The sequence below is a fragment of the Perna viridis genome, chromosome 7 (assembly GCF_037379345.1).
Source record: "Perna viridis isolate PV_CMFRI_1.1 ecotype Kerala chromosome 7, ASM3737934v1, whole genome shotgun sequence".
In the NCBI taxonomy this organism is placed as follows: domain Eukaryota; kingdom Metazoa; phylum Mollusca; class Bivalvia; order Mytilida; family Mytilidae; genus Perna; species Perna viridis.
The window spans coordinates 24961655-24982243 of record NC_142451.1 but is presented as its reverse complement, the minus strand read 5'-3'; the positions used below and the strand labels follow the sequence as shown (position 1 = coordinate 24982243).

The window sequence follows — 20589 nt, the reverse complement described above, 5'->3', positions numbered from 1 at the left end:
TTAAGCTTTATACTGATGATAAAAAACCTAGCAGAAATCGTAGAAAATTAAACCCTTTGTCTTTATCTTAAAAGAGCTTGGTACACAGTTTACATAAGCAGGCGGAGTTTCGTATTGGCTATAACATGGGTGAACAATAGCGTATGATACCTTTATCCCCGATATTAATATACAACACATAGCAATAAAAACTGGGATTTTACATTTAAAAAAACAAAACAAAACAAAACAAAACAAAACAAAAGCAAAAACAAAAACAAAAACAAAAACAAAAACAAAAACAAAAACAAAAACAAAAACAAAAAACAAAAACAAAAACAAAAACAAAAAAACGCCAATAAGCTCACCCTAACACAAGCATTTTTTTCTGTGATAACATTACTATAATTATGAAATACTAGTTACCGAGTCCCTATAGGCCAGGTTGTCACCATTTTCTTCTTATCTTATCATTGTTAAGGCACTATAAAGTTTGGTTCTACTAGAGAAAGTAAGTGCACATTTCTGTCAATATTGTCATGTTCTGTTTATTTAAAGATAAGAATGTTAGACATTGCACATTGCGACTTAGGGTACGCCCCGTGCATGGAGATTCTTGTTACCGATTTTGTTTCTCGAGTTTTTCTTGTATAGTAGTGAATTAAATTTATAAATATGGAAGAATGTCCAATTTTACTTGTAACGTTACTGAAAAGTCGACAAAGATCACAAGATGCCTCAGGTTTACGAAAGAAAATATTGAACTAAATGAATTATTATGCTGTTTGTTGAAATTCATTTTTAATGATTTTTCGTTATATGGTATAAGGTCGAATACTTCTGTTAGGCAGACTCACGTGGAATATTCATGCTCTCAATATTCGTATCATGCGATGTGCCCATGCTTTAAACTATTGGTGATAAGATTTCAAAAAAGTTTTACGAACTACGCACTGAAAAAAATGCGTTAATTTTGTCACTTATAAGTTGTTTAATGGATTAAAAAAAAATAGTATACTAACAAGACATTAGTATCAACGTAGACAATTAAGTAGCTGTCTTTGGAAGAATCATGTAAAATCAAAAAATGTGATACATCTAAAAAAAAAAGTCTGCATAATATGTACTAATTCATACCAATCTGTCTGTTTTTATGAGATAATCAAAATTGAATATCCAATAGATTCTATTGTATTTAAGTGTCATTTACAGAGTTATCTCCCTTAATTTTGAATTCTACCTTACGTTCTATGTAAACTCAGTAATTTGTCGATGAGTAATTTGGCCACTAATTTTTTAGCTGAAGTGTGATATTTATTCGGCTATTTTACCTCCAATGTTATGTACATGTATAAATCGATTGGCAATTTTATTCCTCATAAGTAAAAAAAAAGCCCTAAAATTAAAAGATAAAATTCTGTTAAAAAATAATAACAACCAGATATACTTTTTCTCAACAAATGTATGCCAAAATAATTTCGAAAAAAGCACAACATCAAGAGCAGGATGTAAACATGTTGAAAGGTATTGGAGAATTGGAAAACTGTGTGTACGATGTGCCCGTGCTTTATAATTGGCAACGACTTTTTTTTAAATACAACTATGCACTAAAGAAATGCGTCAATTTTGTCACATAAAGATTATTTATAAATGTAAAACTTGGTTTTTCCAACAACAGTGCTCCCGTTGAGTCTATGTTGAGGTCCCTCCTTTCATCTTTGAATATGCATTATTGTCTAGGCAGAGGTATTTTAATGCAACGACAATTACATATTGAGAGAAATGAAAGCACTCTTCTAAGCAGAAACCCATAATGCTTCGGCATAACATGAGGACACTCTTACAAGATACTTATTATTAGCTTTTTGGAATTGAATCGATATTTTAAACTGTCGTTTGCTCTTCCTGAAATCATTCCTTCAAACTAAACATCTCTTTGTGCGTGGTAACATTTTTTTTAATATAAAACTTTTTTGTTTGTTTCTGATTTTTTACATGCTTTTTTAAAGAATGACACAGTTCATGTTTTTATCTCGAGATTTTAGAATTGAAATGTACAATTATTTAACTGCCGTTCAGAACAATGTTTGAGGAGATTAATAATTGATAAAATATTAGAACAATACTTTATCACCTTAAATCGAGCTAATTATATTGTAACGGGACTCTTCTGTATGTGCTAGTTTCTCAGTGAAAATGACCAGTTAACACTTTGTAATCTGACTAAGAAAACAGGAATACCAATCTAACCATATAATTAATGTGTGTTATTCTTTTAATAAATAATGGAAAATGTTCGAACATTCACTAGTGTATTCGCTTTCCTAGATTTTACGTGTCTATATCAACTATTTATATTCAGACTAAATAACCTTATTAAGACACCCTGTTGTGTAGTACGTTCGTGCACTGGGCTCTGTAACTGTAACACTGTGTAAATGAAAACTCTTTTTAGAAAAACAGTTTATTTGACCAAGTACAAAGCCTTTGATATAAAACAATGGTGCATATCGCTTATAAATGCATAACGCTTAATAACTTCAAAATTAACCTGTATGACAATGCAACTGGAAGTGACTTACTAACACCCTAAACGTTTGTTCACTGCGCCATAATTGTCGCTAAATACTAAATGTCTACTGAATTGACCAATCATTGCGACGATTTTTACTCATGTGCTATTAACTCAATCTCGTTTTCAAACACATTAAGCATATGTAAATACAGAGACTCAACAGTTAACGGTAAAACACTGAGCTCAGCTCACTACTATTTATATCCATAACGAAATCATATTAATGATAATCACGTGATAATAGCAAAACCACGTGTACATGTAAACAGATTAAAGTCACTTCCATTACATTATATACATTAAAATTGTCTTCCAGGAAATGCTTAAAAGGATCACTATTTTAATGCTGATGGCGGCCTGCACGTAAGTCAATATGTTCTTGCAGTGTAGTTCATGATCATTATACAACTACTGTATATATATTATACAGGATTTTAAGCCAACAAACCGACATCTGAACGGTATTAGATTTTGGTAGCCGAAAAAAATATTGGACACACTACAAGTCGAATGACAATAATAAAACTGGTGTATATTTATTTTTTGGTCAACTGAATATTCATGAGGAACGTTATAATTATTACTTATGTTATTCTTCGACTGTTTTTAGAGTAATTTTGCTGTTTATTCAATATAATGCACTAGTATACAAGTATTAGCTTATTCCAAATCGAATGTGAGGATTGTTATGATGACACTATATTAATTTGAATTTCAAATGTAAAATAAACCACAATTGTTGTCTTTTTGATAGAGGTATAGCCAACTGTAACCTTGGAAGTACCTTGGAGGATAGTGATCAGGCTAGAATCCTATTCCATCTAGCAGACAACAATACAGACTACATATTGAATATGAATGAAATGCATTCTGTATTTCTGGAATTTGACATTAATGGTATATATACTATAGGGTTATTAAATGGTTATTTTCATCTTAATCCTGTATTATGTCCAAGTACAGTCGTATTGGGTTGAGATCACGTGTATTGGCCCGAGGCGAAGCCGAGGGCCAATACAAGTGGTCGAAACCCAATACGACTGTACGAGGACATAATACAGGATTAATATGAAAATAACCATTTTATGATCCCTTTATTAACTGATGACTTAAAATAACAGGAGTTATCTGTACAAACCTTTAAATACAGCTCAGTATGACATATTTCCTAGTGAAGACTGTAACACTCCAGATCTCGTGATGCATTTATTCACCCCAACTGTTCTTTTCTATATAGATCTATATTAATATACCAAGTTTGCTGATACCTTCTCAAATTAGGTTTTTAATGCATTCTTTAGCTTTTCCCACGAATTTTATTAATGTGTAGATCATTATACAGTTTTGATTTTTTGTGTGTTTCGAATAAAAGCGATAGTTATGGTCTATTCCACATAACACTGCAAATTTATAGTCAGTTTTTGGCAAACAAAATTCTATAGTCTGTTTCAAACAAAATGGCGGACAAGTTTAACTTTTATACAGGGCCAGAATTAATACAGGGCATGTGCCCTGTATTAAATTAATACAGGACAATTGCCCTGTAAAAATTATGGTTGCTAAAACCTCCTGTTGTATTAAAGGGGCAATTTACATTGTATTTTAAGTCACCAGTTAATAAAATTAACTAATCAACTTCTTCAATCCCACAAAAAGTACACTTTAAATGAGTAAAGTGGAGATGAATGTTTTTCACTAAGGTTACGTAAAAATAATGCTTTTTAGCTCATTTGGCCCAAGAGAGTTATTGCCATCACTTGGCATCCGTCGTCTTCGTAAAATTTTCTTCAAACATTTTCTTCTCTGAAACTACTTGATAGATCTTAATAAAAATTGACATGATGTTTCTTAAGTAATCCTGCAAAAAAAGTGCTTTTGGATATTTGATCCTTTAAAACATGGCAGCTATATCTATTTATAGAAAGTAGGGGAGGGAGTAAAAGTGTTTATTTCAAAGTACATCTAAAATAAACCATGCCATATATAGCATAAAATGAAAATGACTGTCCGCCTTTAGCTTGAGGACATCTATATAAGTCTACATTGGGTGGAACCTTCTTAGATTTATTGCCCTCGAAAGACGAAAAATTGGCTTTTTTGCAATATTGGGCTCATATCTTGAAAACCAAAAATAGATAGAAAAAAAACTTTCAAAATATTGAATGATCATTACGATAAGGCCTACAAAAGTCGCCATTGGGTCGAATTTGTCATTGCTCTTGAAAAGCGAGAAATTACTTTCTTGCAGTTTTGGCCAATATCTTGAAAACCGTAATAAATAGATAATAAATATAGAAAAAAAATCATTGATTAAATGATCCTTACAAAAGTCTCAATTTGGTTAAAGTTGTTAGACGGTTTTTTTGTTAGAATAATTGCCTGGCAAGAAGAAAAATGTACCCGGTTAGCGATTCTAGCTCACGAGAGCTTTTTGTTATGAGATTGCCATACTTGCATTATATATATTTGTATTTAGTACTTTAGACCTGCGAGGAGGCGATTCCGTGCTCAACAAGTAACATACGTGGTATGATATTGCTTTATTTTAAAGTGGAAGCCAGTCCAGTTAATGCAGAACATTGTTTTCATGTTGCAGTAATACTTTACGTGTAAACATATATTTTAAAGAAATACGCGCATGTAGTATATATGCGCATTGGCGATTCTAAATACTAAACATCGGGCAGATTTTGAGCCTTCACTTGCAAAGGACGAATATAGGACTTAATAATACAACATGGTCATTGAAAAAATACAATAATTCTTAGTAACGCGAGTGTTCATACTTGGAGACAGAATAAAGATGTCATTGTTGTGAAGAGATTGAACATATATTCGTTCTCTTGGTGGGAACCGACACACCATATACCAAATCGTAATTGCAGCCATTTTAAAATTTTGATTTCGAGTGGAACTATTTTATTGACGAGAAACTAAAAGCCAATCCTAAGTTGATACTTCCTAGTTTTTGAACTATATATTTTTTTTCGTTTTTAAAGGAAACGGGCAGATAACAGCAGAAGAGTTTATACAGGATTGGCTAAATGATAAATTAGGATCTGCTTTGGAAGCTTTTACTATCTTTAATCACCTTGATGTGGACCGGAGTGGTTTTATCAGTGAAAATCCAGATGTGCCCTTCATATTCAAGTTTTTCGATAGAGACTGTAAGTTTTGTGCGAATGATTGACCCTCAACAGAGAGTCTGTGATATGCAGATTGTTTCTGTATTTGTGTACGTCCGTCTGTCTCCTCGCTAACATCTTAATTCAAGGTTTGCCTACGTTATTTTTGTAAAAGGATCATACTGCATCGCGAAACTTAATGCACATGCCTCTTCTGCTTATGAACTTTCTTTAACAAACATGTATGGAAATGAACAATGTACATATATCACTACGACATATTACTTTGATCAGCTCTCAGTCTTGATTTTACTTCCTTTATCTTGTATGATCAAAATTTATTTAGTTCGAAATGAAAAATAAACCTCAAACAGGGGCGGGTCCAGCCACTTTGAAAAGGAGGGGTGCTAGCCGGGGTTCCTCAGTAAAGTGGGATGCAAGGACATCATTTGCCATTTTTTGTCAATTTTACACATGTAAATGACAAATTTTCCAAGAAAAGGGGGGGTGTACTACCCCCTCCCCATGGATCCGCCACTGTCGAACAATTATATATGATTGATGAAATTGTCTTCTTCAAATAAGCTATACACTTTTAAAATGTACCTTTCGAATTTATTCACAGTCTATGAATAGTATTTCAATGTCATGTTGATGCTAATATTGTTTTGCTTTTTTAGACAATGGACAAATAAGTCAAGCTGAATTCGTTGTACAGTGGATAAAAATAAAAAGTTCGTAATAAATGACATTTGTAACATTTAACATAATTAAACCAACGAGCATGACTTTAGTCAGACATTAAAACGTTTCTTCATTTATCATCAGGTAGTGGATAAACATAGTATGATGTGCCAACCATCGAAAGTGCAATTTGACTATTTGTACTATCAGAATCAAGACAAGATTTTTCATATTATATTCGTAAGAGTTTTGATATCATTTAAATATTTTACTAGAAGTGAACATTTCTAGGGCAAATTGTCCAAAACTTCAATTTTTTAACTTTCTAACGAAAAGTTTCAAAAAAAAAAAAGTCACATGATGCAGAAATCAAATAGTGGTCACTTTCAATAGAGACGACTTCTATGAGTGAAATGTTTAAGTTTTTTTGCGATTTTGCCTGATTCTTAGAAAGACTTGCACTTAATGGCCAAATCACATGTCCCCATATGCACTGTCCACAAAATACTCGGTTTGTGCCTCTGTATTCTGACAATTTTGTAAAGCTGTTATATTTGCCACATAATTAAAAAGCCGGATAACTCTTGCATTATTGTAAATATGCGTTTGTGAAATAATGTTGTTACATTTTTCGAGACTCTTCATGAAAACAAAAGTTCAGCTTCGGGTCACTTGAAACTTAAATATCTTAATTGAAAGTGACCTAATATTTTATATTAAATTAAAATACACACACACACACAAAAAAGATTGAACCTGTATCCAATTTAGTTTTTATTACACAACAGCACCTCACGAGAGGCCCATACTAATCCATACGATAACAAACTCCATCTGACTTATTCTACCGTCATCTGCAATAAAAAAGATGTTTTAGTGGAAAAATAAAAAAAAAACAATAAAAAAATCTTTACCACGAAAAGTGACATGAGACAGGAAACAGGAAACGTAAGAAGCAAACAAGTAAATTCATGTATATAGACTCATTTTCATTAATTTATAAAAACTCGCATAAAAGACGTCGTTGTGCATGGAAACAAATCTATGCCTAAAGTTTGGAGTTATTTGTTTCTATCCCTCTTGCAAACAAAAAGAAAACTTTTCACGATCGGATGAATTCGGTTTTTTAATCATGTGGCAAATATAACAGCTTTACAAAATTTTATATCATCCAAGAGGCGATATTAAAACTGGTATTGAACATGACATTAAGTATTTAGTAAATACACTGGGCATCCAGTTACAACGACATCTCAGGAACGTTCTCAAAAAATATCTCACACTTAGATCATATTTATAATTTTCAGCAAGATAAGATATATTTGCACAGTAAAACTGTATATCCGCGATTGTACTTTCTTTAAACATATAACACTCACGGTCATTGTCAAAATAGTAGAACACCCGGAACATGTCGGGAACCTCCGTGACAACACCATCTTGGTCAGTATCCAAGTGATGATAGAAATTACCCGCCACTAGTAAGTCTCCGAGTTGTCGGTCCTTCCAGATGTATATAAATTCGTCTTTTTCGATTTCCCCATCGTCTTAAAGCATATAACAGGGACAAATATTGTAAGGTTCGACAAAACGAATTAACAGAAAATAAAACAATATACCTGTCAATGCAACAGACTACAGTGTACAATCAGTAAAACATAGCAACAGAAAGAGTAAGAAAGTATCAGCTTTATGTCCAACTCGAATTCAACTCAGAGGAGACTGGATAAAAGATTTGTAAAATTGTATAAATTGATACCAAGTTGAGTATGTAACAAATTTCACGAGAGAATCGCTCGAGTTAAACAGTTTAGTCGTTTTTTTTTGTTTTTTTGTTTTTGGCAAATATAACAAAGATGGATATGGTGAATAAGTCGAAGAGGCAACAACCCCACTGGGATGAAAAATATCAGTTCAAAGCCACCCATGAGTCTTCAATGAACAATGAGGAAACCATCATACTACAACAAACTATGATCAATTGATCAATTGTATAAAAGGGCTTAACTATCGCAAGCGTCAGTGGCTTCACCAAATGACGAAAAACCTCATTTCCTACAATGGACATCGAGTTCCATTCTATTATAAAGTACTACTCACCGTTTAAATCAAAAGTTGCAACAATGTCTTTCAGTTCATCTGCTGTAATATATCCATCGTTAGTTCGATTCCTCTCTGCCGCCTCAAATATCAATCTTGCTTCCGGGCTATCTTGAAATGCTGGCCTGCCAGGATGACTGATAGTTCTACAAATCAAAACAAGCCTTTAATCGAAATTTTAATAAACATTTCGGAGTTTAAAGTGGAAAGCGTGCAAATTTCAGATAATGAAACTTGAATAACTCGCATAAGCACATAAACAAAGAAACAAACATAAACAGCCCCCCCCCCTCCGAAAAAAAAGAAACTAACAAACAAAACAACCACACCAAACAAACAAAAAAAACAAAAACAAAAACAAAAACAAAAACAAAACAAACAAACAAAAACAAAACAAGTTAAAACAACTGTCTTATTGTTTTATTCTTTTGTCATTTTATCTAGATGTATAAAAACTTCTTTGGAAGTTAAATAGTCATAAACAAGCGCTTACTTCATACAGATAACTTACAAATGATGGAAATATTATGTACACTGGAGAACAGTGTGGAGTAACCTTAATGTAAATAGTTAAAACTTTCATATTCCCACAAGGATGACAGGGATAACCAGAATTGCTGTGACCAAAGCTCACTTGTTTATACCCCACCAACCGAGAAACCATATCTATAGGGAATGTAAAATTCATTGAGATACGGAAACAAACCAAAAAAGAAATAAAACAGAAGAAGCACAATGGAATCAAATGATACAGAATCTGTGAAGTTTAATCAAATTCATCAGAAGATGGTGTCCCTAGGTCGACCAATCACAAAGTCAAAGTTATGCAACAGAAAACCTCAAAAGTCATTTAGACGGAAGAACAAAATAGCAGCTGCACAATTGCATTATGTGATAGAATTTGTGAAAGTTCTATCAAAATCCAGTCACCGGTTTTGGAGAGTTTGCTGAATAGAAGATGCCTTTGGTCGACCAATCACAAAGTCAATGTTATCCATCAGGAAACCCAAAAAGTCATTTAGAAGGAAGAACAAAATAGGAGGTGCACTATATCATCATCATAAAGAATGTGTGAACGTTTTACCAAAGTATGTAGTGGTTTCATAGGAAAGTTTACCTTGGTCGACCATTTACAAACCGCCTTCGCAAGAGGGGGTACTATAACAATGAAGAAGCTTTACATGGCACATTTATTACCTTGTCAACGTCAGACAGAATACAACAGCGCCGAAGAACATGTACCCCTGCAATACATTAAAAAAATAATTAGGTATATCTTATATTTTCATATTAAAGAAATCAGGGGCGGATCCAGACACTGGGAATAGAAGGGGTGCGGTGCCAGCCGGGGTCAGTCAGAAAAAAATGAATGCTAGGACATTCTTTGTCATTTTTTTGCCAATTTTAAACATGAAAATGGCAGATTTTCCAATAAAAAGGAGGAATGCTAACCTCATACACTCTCCCCTGGATCCCTCACTGGAAATTCAAAGTAAGCAATAAAAACATGTAATTTGAATTCTAGAATTAAATATTAGTTTGTATTTAAGATTCTAAAACCACATAATGGTTATCTAACTGAGGTATTTTGAACGACTGTTTATCTTTCATGTCAATAACTAGATGTTTTAAAATCTGAAGCATCACAAAAAACAATGAAAACATTGCGTACATTCAACAAGTTTTTTTTCTTGAAACTTGAAAAGGATTCCCCGCATGAAATAGTGTCAAAGAAACCGAACGGTAGGAAACCGAAAATCATATTGAATTTCGCAATAAATCGCAACAGAATTGACGTAGGAGTTTGACCCTTCAAACAGGTCATAAGTAATTTGTGATGTACAGCACCCTATTGTTTATATCAGTATACTTACAACAGACATCTTTCTCCGATTTGGCACTTTAGGAAGTACTTAAGTTGATAGTCAGATTGTGGGAACGTCACAGTTGTTCGGCATGGTCAGTGTGTAGACATATCCCGTTGTCTGGCAGATAAAATAAATGCACTCTTCACACTTAATAGGGGTTTTCCAGGTTTTCAGTACTTTGCATATTTGTTTTGTTTGATTTAAGTGAAGAACATGCCTGTGAATTCTAAGATTGTAAATTATTCCTTTTTACAGTATATGATGCTTGTCCTTCTTGACGAAACAAACAAAAAGACATTCCAAACCAAAACCACCATCGTTGTTAGGGCACACAAAAATACTACATGCTCGTCGAGCAACTTAAGTCGTGGGAAAGTGCATGCACATGTTAATGTATCCATATAACCAAATTCAACCAAGCTTTAGATAATCATTCATAATTTTCTTTCCTTCTTGAACACTCTAAATATTGTTTAAAATATGATGTATTTTGTATTTCAATAAATGAGGTGTTTGTCAACCACCATACTCTGACATGTTAACAAGGGAGTGTCATACCTATCTCACGAAAGTAGACATGGAGTCGACTCAATATTAAATGGCCTATAACACATTGGAACATTCGGAGCTAGCTCTAAGTACGGCGTGGACGCCCATGATCAACATGATTACTTTTCTCTGTTGTAATGCATAAACTGAATAAAATGTTAAAAAAAGTACAATACAGAAGGCCAAATGCCTTTCCAGTGTGCCTTATTAGCATGGGCCCGACCATTCAAATGTTAGAGAGTAATTGACTTTTGAAAGCTTGATATATCCAGTTTGACTGGTTAGTCAGTCAGGGATGGATCCAGACACGTTGAAAAGGAGAGTTAGCGTGCCAGCCATGGTTTCCTGAGAAAAAGGGGGTGCTAGGACATCATTTGCCATTTTTGGCCAATTTCATCCATGAAAACCGTATTTTCAAATAAACAGGAGGGGTGCCAACCCCTTACAACACTTGGATCAACTTGTAATGGCCTTGTATTGCGTTTAATTTGGAATGCGCTTAGAATAGTATAATGTATGTGTATTCTCTTTATTGGTTTCTTTTGTCTTTAAACAAATAAATTTGGAATATGATAGATCTTGGGAGCACCAGGAAAGGAAATTAATTCGACAAATATCGAAATTGATCATTTGTAGAGCTCAGTCATATATCTAAATTTTTAACACACTATTTCGCCTTAAGTGAACATTAACAGTAGAAGAAAGTCTTTTGGAACACGTCAGATAGACCCATAGTGATGACATGGTCTTAATGAATTATTGGCCTTGATCAGATAAAAATAGTAAGTGAATACGAACAAGTTTGTATTTTTTATTTCACAACTCCATATCGACAATTTCGGCTTTCCTTTTATGTTACACGCAACATTAATGTCATACTCAAAAAGTTGATGTTGCCTGTGTTGAGTTATCGATTTGTACGTTAACAACTTGTCCCTGTAACTTTACTTCTCCCCATCCAGTTAAAAATTCGTTGACGCTTACTTGCCCATCAGCTGAAATAAAAACAGTCTTGAATTTGTGTGTGCCAGCTACATTTGTATCGATCAGAAATTGAAAAAAAAAGTTCTACATATACAAAAATTGTAATAGAATAAATAATCACACACAAAAGAAAATAACAAATGAAAATCAAACAAACGAAATACAAAACAAAACAAACCCACAAACAAAAACAAAAAAAGTGACACTTTACGTTTTTTTTTTTTTTAGAGTAGACAGTTAAACGAAATGTTTCTTTCAGTTCATTTCAACGAAAGTTATATTTGGCGGACAGTTAATTATAGTGCCAGTGGCAGATCACTTTTCATCGTAGCTAAAGTAATTAATGCCTTATCCCGTAATGACCCAAAGGGACAGGACGGGCTTTCAAAAAAAGATCTTTATACATATAAAGGAACATGTTTTGAAGCCCTCATTTCTTTGGTGAAAAGCGGCATATCTATTGTTTAGCAGCACATTGAGTACTGCAAGATGTCTGTTTTTTTCGTAGATTATGTAGTATATATCATAACTTATTTTAATCATTACTAAGTATAATACCATTAGTACGTGTGCTGAGATAACCCCCGTGCACCCCCACACACTCATTTACCATAATATGATTTTCAGGTATCCTATACTGCCCGTAAACGAATAGTTTTTTAGCCCCTTGCAGGTCCGGGTGTTAAAAGAATAGGCCTGCAGCAGCGCTAAGCTTGTCGTAAAAGGGGACTAAATAGTGCTCAGAACCCTAGCCGGGGGCTAGGGCGCTCTGCCCACAGAGCAACTGGGATGTGTGCCCCAGGTGGTGGAATGGGGTACCCCTGGCGTGTTACATGCTGGGGTTGTCAGGGTATAATACGGAAAACCTGACCGCAAACCATAGTGGTGCACTGTGTTGGGAAAGATGCCACGTTCCTCGCACGTTAAAGAACTCTACTGTGGTATTCTCCCGGAGTAGGAACCATAGGGCTCCGCCACAGGAGGCTAAATTGTCCTACCCTATCCAACTCTCCCTATTTCCAGTGGCAATCAAAATTTGTCGACCCCATTGTCCTTGTGTTCCATCCCTTTTCATTTCATCATCATTTCATGTTCATTTTATCATCAATTTCATGGTCATCGTCTGAATATAGCTGAAATATTGCTGCTCGGACGTTAAACCCCAACAAACAAACAAAAACGAATCTTTTTGTCGCCAAAAAAAAAAAATTAAAACAAACTGAAGCATTTTTGTATTTTCTATTTTTTTGGGGGCAAAAATCCATTTTTTAAGTTGATTGTTCGAACTACTTCTTTCTACAAAATAAAGTAAATTAACACATATGTATCATCATGCAGCCAAAGGTCTCAGCTTTAAAATTGTACCAAGAAAGTTGTGTACACTTGGGGTTTTGTTGTGAAATTAAAATAAAAAAACATATACCCCTACCCCACCGAAATATCGCTTGAATTGGCTATTTTCGTAGTCCGAATTTATCAAAAAAGCGAAAAATGGGATTTTCGATTTTTCCGTAAAAAAGTCACATATATTCGACTCTACAAGTTGTTGCTCAACAAACACTTCTCAAATTTGGTATCATTCGATAGATAATTCAATTTTCTACATAAATTAATCACGGAAACTAGTTATCATAAAGAATTTTCAAAAAATGTTAAAAAAATACTATCCCCACCCGTATAAAACTGGTCTCAGTATCAAACAGAATCCTCATTCACAGCATACCGACACCGATAATTAAGATAATGATGCACCAAACATATCTTATTAATTCAGGCGTTTAAATTTTCTTTTTGGGGGTTACAATTTCTGTAAAATCGTAAAGAAAGAAATTTTCAGAATTTCAGAATTTCTTCTATATCCCCGTCATTTCCATTTTTTTCAGAATCCCGTAGTTTAAACAAGCTTGTGTGTGATAAGTATATTGATATAGTTTCTTAGCTTTCAAATGAGCCCAAGTAATAAATATTTGAACTTTTGCAAGTCAAGTGATGTGAATTAGACATGTTGGGTACTTGTGTTTTAATTATCGATATATCCAACATATCTTCTAATTTCAGGGGCGTGTTATTCAGTTTCAATGTGACAATAATGCATTTTTCATAAAAAGAGGAATTTTCAGAATTTAAAATTTTCTCCCATTTCACCTATAGTTGGCAATCTTTTTTATTTAAAATACCGTACTTCAAACAAGATTTTGCATATTCAGATACAATGACAAAGGCGCGTACTTTTCAGTTTCAGTGTGACAATAATGAGATTTTTATAGTAGCAGAATTTTCGGAATTTCATATTTTCTTCCATTTCCCCTGTAATAGGCATTTTTTTCAAGTACCCTACTTCAAACAAGCTTTTGTATATTCAAACACATTTATGTAGCATCTTACCTTTCCAAAAGACAAGGCAAAATGCATAATTAAACATATTCCAGGACATTTGGGCGAAAGAATGGTACCCCTACCAACTTAAATCGGCCCCGAATGTGAAAGGAAATGACCATTTATAGCATACACGAACTGTACACAATGTCTTTCTGGCATTTATTATGGAGATATTCTTGTATCAATCATATTGTCGAGTAAATATGTTTACATTGTCCCGAAGACAACAAAATATTAAATAAGGGAAATGTAAGAAAACAGATTATCACGCATTTTAGTAATACGTAAATTATATATTTTTGTTTAAAATATCAGTTTTAACATGATTTGACTTTATTTGTTTTCGTTATTTTTATACATATAAGGTTTTAAAGAAGAAACTACGATGATGTATCCAACACCATTTTTAAAAAAATGTTTATCTACCACATACGAATTGTGGGTTTTCACTGAAAGTTTAGTGAGTATAGGGTACTATTCTTTCGACTTCATGTCCTGGAATACGTTAAATTATGCATTGTCTTGGGGTTTGGATAGGTGCCAATTACCGGTGAAATGTAAGAAAACATGAAATTCCGAAAATTCCCCTTTTTATGAAAAACTCATTTTTGTCATATTGAAACTGAAAAATACGCGCCTGAAATGAACAGGTACGATGGATACCCCGGTACATCGATAATCAAAACACAAGTACTAAACTTGTTTTTTTAACATCGATTTTATGCTAAAAATTAACATTTGGGTTAATGTTGAGGTACTTTTTTCATGGGTAGGTGGTGGCAATTTTCCACCTATTTTGACTTGGAAAAGTTCAAATATTTATTTCTTAGGCTCATTTGGAAACCAAGATACTATATTAATGTACCATAATGGAAATAACGGGGGATATAGATGAAATTCTGAAATTCTGAAAAATTCCCTCTCTTCGATTTCATAGTATTTGTCAAACAACAAGGAAAATCTAAGCGCCTGAATTGATCAGATATGTTTGAAACATCATTATGTTAATTATGAATGCTTAAAATTTGAGTTCTACGGTGTCAATAGGTTGTGAATGAGAACTATTTGATACTGAGAACAGTTTTCACGGGGTAAGGGTAATATTTTTAACATTTGATGAAAATTCTTTCTTGAATATTAGTTTTTCATGGTTAATTTGAGTGGAAAATTGAATTATCTATCAAATGACATCAAATTTGAGACGTGTTAATTGAGCAATAACTTGTAGAGTCGAATTTATCTGAGTTTTTACGGAAAAAATCGAAAATCCCATTTTGCATTTGTGGATAAATTCTTACTACGAAAATCACTAAAATTCATCAAAAGAACCCCAGAAATATTAATTGTGGTAATACTAAACAGAAAATATCGAATGAGCTTTTTTTTACTGAAGCATTAATATTCTAGGGGTTTTGACATGGTAAAAATATGTCAATTTAAGCGATTTTTCGGTGGGGTATGGGTACATTTTTTCATTTTACCCCAAAATCCTATAAGTGTTACTGCATCTTTCTTGGGGCCACTGTAAAGCTGAGCCATTGGGCTACATAATGATACCTAAATGTGTTTAGTTTGTTCAAACATGCTGTTCCAGGAAGACTTGGACACTCAAACAGTTGAGTCATAAAAATCATGGCTATTTGACCCAGTGGAGTACAAATATAGGCTTATACTGAAAGAATCCGCGAATATTTGTTGGCGACAAATTGATTCGGTAAGGGGAGGTATAAGGTACCTTAAAATCACCATGAAGTTGGTGAGTGGGGGGTGCACGGTGGACCCTCCACGCCCATGGACTACATGTTTTTAAAGATATGGTACGGTGCCAGCGGTACTTGTCGCTACGCCCTAAAATTGCATGTTAACTATGATATTATCAATGGTCACTGTTAATTTACGCTTCTTACAATCCTTATCAAAGAATGTGAATATCCCCGGAAGATCTTTGTCATTTATCACGTTGTCGTCGTTAACGTCTGCACTGAGGAACAAAGCGTTGGCCTCGTTTTGATTACCCAATGAAAATGTTGTCACCCAGTCAGTTGAAAACTCTGTGCTAGTTATGTTCTTGTCATCTGCAATATCATAGCACTAGATAAACTGTTGTAAATAAGAAAGAAAAACAACGTTTCTTTTCTACATAATAAAAGCACAGTCACAAAGGCAAAGGCTTTTTTTCTCGTGTTGCTTTTATGATTGAGTGCTATAAACAAAGTATATATATTTATTCTCAATAATCAAAAGTGCATGATATAGAGATGCATAAAGATAATACGTATATTTACATACAAATTTACAAATGGATTGAAAATATGCGCGGTTATTCCACTCACATTTAAAGTATGACACCAATTTAAAGAAAATTTCAGTTTCTTTATACCGTTTTACTTTAACTGGCAAGGTGTTGTAGAATAATGAACCATTTAATATTTGTTTTTGTTAATTTCCCTCTAATATCTTAAAAACGATGGCTTAGACCATTGCGTTATGTTTGTGTAACATTAACTGGTTGGTGTATTTGATACCATGTACTTGTCTTAAGGCGACCCCATGATTCCTCATTTTTTCAAAATTCTACACGAGATTTAAGTGAACTACAAAAATACCATCTTTAAAAAGAACACATCTAGTACCCAAGGCATTATTACATCGACCTCCGACCTATTTGCTAAAAAATATAAATTATATGTCCTAATAAAGTGCTTATCGGAGTGCAGCATGATACGACCACCACATGTGAACACTGTTCCTTGGGTAAGGGTGGAAACATATATCAATTTTTTTTGCCACAGTTAAGCATCGGGACTAACATTTCAATATGGACACAACAACTAGTTTGGACACAATAAAGCACAAAATTTGAAATTTTAAAAGTGAAATAAAATACTAAAAAAGTTGTCTTTTAGGGCATGCATGGCCCCCTTTGACCTCTTATTACTAAAAAATATTTAGAGGTATCTGAATTTGAAATTTGAAAATAAAAAAAAGTTGTCGATCTTTCCGGACGTGACCCCCTTCGACATTTCCTTACTTAAAAATGATATTAGGTTTCTGAAATGTGATCGAAAGATAAAGGAGACAGCGATTTTCATAAAAAGTTTAAAAAAAAATTTCAAAAATCGTACCCAAATTAATAAGAAATCTATTTTTTTTGTGTGTTACCCTCTTTGATCCCTTATTACTCGAAAACCTGACTCTACTTCAAAAACGCAGTTAGGGATTTTTATACGGAATCAAACATTGTTTTTTCCTTATTTCAAAATCGGACGAAAAATTTAAAAAGCTATTTTTTGTGTTGCTTAAGTTCGTACTCCTTTAACTCAGAAACAGTTATTGTTAAAACTGTTATAACATAATTTCAAAAGGAACACATTGATATCTGAATAATCAAAATCGAATTAATTATTTTTTCTTTTAATTTAATATTTACCCCCCCCCTTCCTCTTTAGCACCTTATTTTCAAAAGGGGTTGACAAAAAAACCCAAAACCGTACAGCCCTCCGTCATTTCAAAAAGATCGAATAAGTTTTACTAAAGTTATATCGTAAATAAACGAAAATTCACTTAAAAAACGACAGGGTGTTACCCATTACATAACCATTATTTTGCGGTCGCACAAAAACCAGTCGTAGAATACAACATATAAACGCTGCCTCAGGGGCTGTAAAACTTTTCTAAAAAAAATACTAGCTATTGATGTCGAACAATAAGTAAACGGCATCCAGTTCTTTCCGTGTCAAGCTCCCGTCATGGTCTTTATCGGCCTTGTCAAATAAAATCACTTCTCTCTGTGGTTCGGAATCTGAAATTCTAGAGAACAAACTGCAATATGCATAGATGAATAACCTCTCAGTGAATGGTATAATTTTTTTTTCAATATTACATGTAACAGTAACTAATGCGTTGGTCCGTAGGACGAAGACAACGTGTAGTGCACGAATATAAATATCTCCATTTTAATATGAAATCAGCACTATTTTAGTTGCTTTAAATCATCAATTCGAACACAATTTATTTTAGCAATTTTCATTTATTTTTTTGATATCCAAAGCCAAGACCGAACAAGTACTGTAGCTTTTTTTTCCGTGTGTTCAATTGTCTATACATATTTATTCAAACAGGCGTGAAGAGGAACGTTTTGCCAATTTAGGGCGATCATCGACTCAATTGTAAAAATATACAAACATGATTGAAATATACGCTTAGTAGATATAATAAGGGTAAGTTATTGACAATTGCAGAAAGAGTTTAACAAAGTTCTGTGGCGGATCCAGAAGGGGTGCAAGGGGTTGGACACCCTTTTTGTTAGAAAAATTGTCATTTTCATGTGTAAAATTGATAAAATTGGCAAATAATGTACTAGCACCCCTTTGTCTGAGGAACCCCGGCTGGCACCCCTCCTTTTCAAAGTGTCTGGATCCGCTCCTGAAATTTTATATTGTGTATGCAAGGAGCAGACCTAATTTAGTCGCTCGCCCGCCAGTCCGTCTTTCTACACATCCTACAAAAACTCATCATTTTTCCCACATATTGTGACATTTTGATTCAATGTAAGTCTTCATTGAAGAAAGATCACTTTCGTTTTTTTCGTTGTTTTCGATTTTTTTCCAAGTATTAGACTTTCAACATCGAACCGAAGGGCGCGAGCGTATTATTCGTTTAATTATTACCGGCTCAGAGGTGTTATTTGTTACTTACACGTCTGATACGAGAAAAATTAACAGAATTGTCAGCTTCATCTGTGAAAAAAAATATCAAAAATTATGATTGAAGTAAAGGATACAATTTAAGGTTTACTTGTCTTTCCTTTAAAGAAAAAAACTAAGCTAATTCAGCCTGCCCTGTGAATTTCCTCGTTGTTCATTGAAAACCAATGGCTAACATTTTCATCCCAGTGAGGTTTTTGTCTCTTTGAAATATACACCATACCTGTTCTCGTTATAATTATGTTAGTTTTTGAATCGGAAGGTGTTCGGCACTTGTAAAAAAATTGCAATTAAATTAAAGAAAAAAAATCTCACCATTAAATACGTCTTATATCTGGAATGCTCGATGTATAAGTATGTGCGAGGTTATCTTTTGAGACCCCAAATTATGTCATAGAGTCCTGATGTTATCAGCTAGACTTGCACGTCAATCTTTATACATGCATGCTTCAAGTAGTTCCCATTGTTTTATACTTGGTTTACTCTACGCGCACCCCCCACCCCCCCCAAAAAAAAAACAATTTAAAGTCCCAAAAACCATATGAAACTAGATAACTTATATACGAAAGCCCATTGCCATTGAGCTCATTTTCGTAGACTAAAACATTTTTTTTAGTCTACGAAAATGAAAATGGGCTTATGTACTTATATGATGGGTTGAGTTTGAGATTCGGAGAAATTGTCGGAAATGAGTGATTATTATGGTTTTTTTTTACTATTTCGCAAAATTGTATTACAAATTGGACATGAAATATAATATTCTAAATCCATGTAGTATTTGTTGATTACGTTATTTCTTCTGGCATTATCAATGTACATGCAGATTAATTTATTCGGTTGAAAGTACATGAATTAAAGGATGATGGTCTAGACCTGTAAAACTTCCGAACTGTTACCAAAGCCAAATTGTTGTTTTTGCATATTGATATTATATTTTCAAGGTGTCTGTTATTTTTCAATCAAATAAATCTGGGACTTTGTATTAAATTCAACAGAAATGTGCTTCGTTTATTGTATGACCTACTATGCTCATGCAGCCTCTTTGGCCCTCTTTATTTTGAAAGAGTTATCAAGGGAACCAAGGTTATAGCGGTAATCAAAAGAATGTAATTCAGGGACAAAGACCAGACATGGAAAACAGACATACACAACAAAGAACAAAAAGTAACTAAGATCATACATACAAAGTAACAAAAGCAAATGAGCAACTCGGACTCCTCTAAAACATGGGAGCATGGATCAGGTGCACCGGTAATAAATTCAACAGAAATGTGCTTCGTTTATTGTATAACCTACTATGCTCATGCAGCCTCTTTGGCCCTCTTTATTTTGAAGGTGTACTTCGTTTAATAATTTAGAATTATTGCTAAGCATGACTTTGCTAGTTAGTGTTATACGCACATTGCTATACATTGTGCTTGAAATTGTCCTCATCATCAACATCAACAAAAGAAACATTTCAAATTTATTAAAGTGTGGTTTTCTGGCTATTTAATGAATAGCAAAACAAATTTAATGCACCACTCATCTGAATCTTGGTCAATATTGTAGTCAATATATTGCTCTTTAGATAGTTAACTATTTTAGCTCTCACGAGGAAATACGCCCACAAACAGTGACACTAGACAGGAATGAGTATT

General features: G+C 33.6%; 3 protein-coding genes across 4 annotated transcripts; 1 reads left to right on the top strand and 2 right to left on the bottom strand.

Annotated features, from left to right (window-relative positions):
* Positions 1 to 382: 382 nt before the first annotated feature.
* Positions 383 to 6428, top strand: LOC148611955 (uncharacterized). Its single transcript, XM_088592993.1, has 5 exons — positions 383 to 490; positions 2871 to 2917; positions 3309 to 3451; positions 5554 to 5721; positions 6360 to 6428. The coding sequence occupies exons 2-5, from the start codon at positions 2874 to 2876 to the stop codon at positions 6419 to 6421; spliced, it is 417 nt and encodes a 138-aa protein (XP_088449119.1). The 5' UTR covers positions 383 to 490; positions 2871 to 2873; the 3' UTR covers positions 6422 to 6428.
* A 696-nt stretch (positions 6429 to 7124) lies between these two features.
* On the bottom strand, positions 7125 to 10470 carry LOC148611954 (uncharacterized). 2 transcript variants are annotated; one of them, XM_088592992.1, is made up of 5 exons: positions 10338 to 10470; positions 9661 to 9707; positions 8464 to 8609; positions 7743 to 7910; positions 7125 to 7217 (listed from the first exon to the last, which is right to left on the bottom strand). In XM_088592992.1, the coding sequence occupies exons 1-5, from the start codon at positions 10344 to 10346 to the stop codon at positions 7156 to 7158; spliced, it is 432 nt and encodes a 143-aa protein (XP_088449118.1). In that variant the 5' UTR covers positions 10347 to 10470; the 3' UTR covers positions 7125 to 7155. The 2 variants fall into 2 exon arrangements, with proteins under 2 accessions (XP_088449118.1, XP_088449117.1); XM_088592991.1 differs by lacking the exon at positions 10338 to 10470 and adding an exon at positions 10136 to 10263.
* Positions 10471 to 11677: 1207 nt separating this feature from the next.
* Positions 11678 to 19382, bottom strand: LOC148611953 (uncharacterized). Its single transcript, XM_088592990.1, has 5 exons — positions 19265 to 19382; positions 18942 to 18982; positions 17935 to 18053; positions 16151 to 16318; positions 11678 to 11875 (listed from the first exon to the last, which is right to left on the bottom strand). Exons 1-5 carry the CDS (start codon positions 19265 to 19267, stop codon positions 11760 to 11762), a joined length of 447 nt encoding a protein of 148 aa, XP_088449116.1. The 5' UTR covers positions 19268 to 19382; the 3' UTR covers positions 11678 to 11759.
* Between the last annotated feature and the right edge of the window lie 1207 nt (positions 19383 to 20589).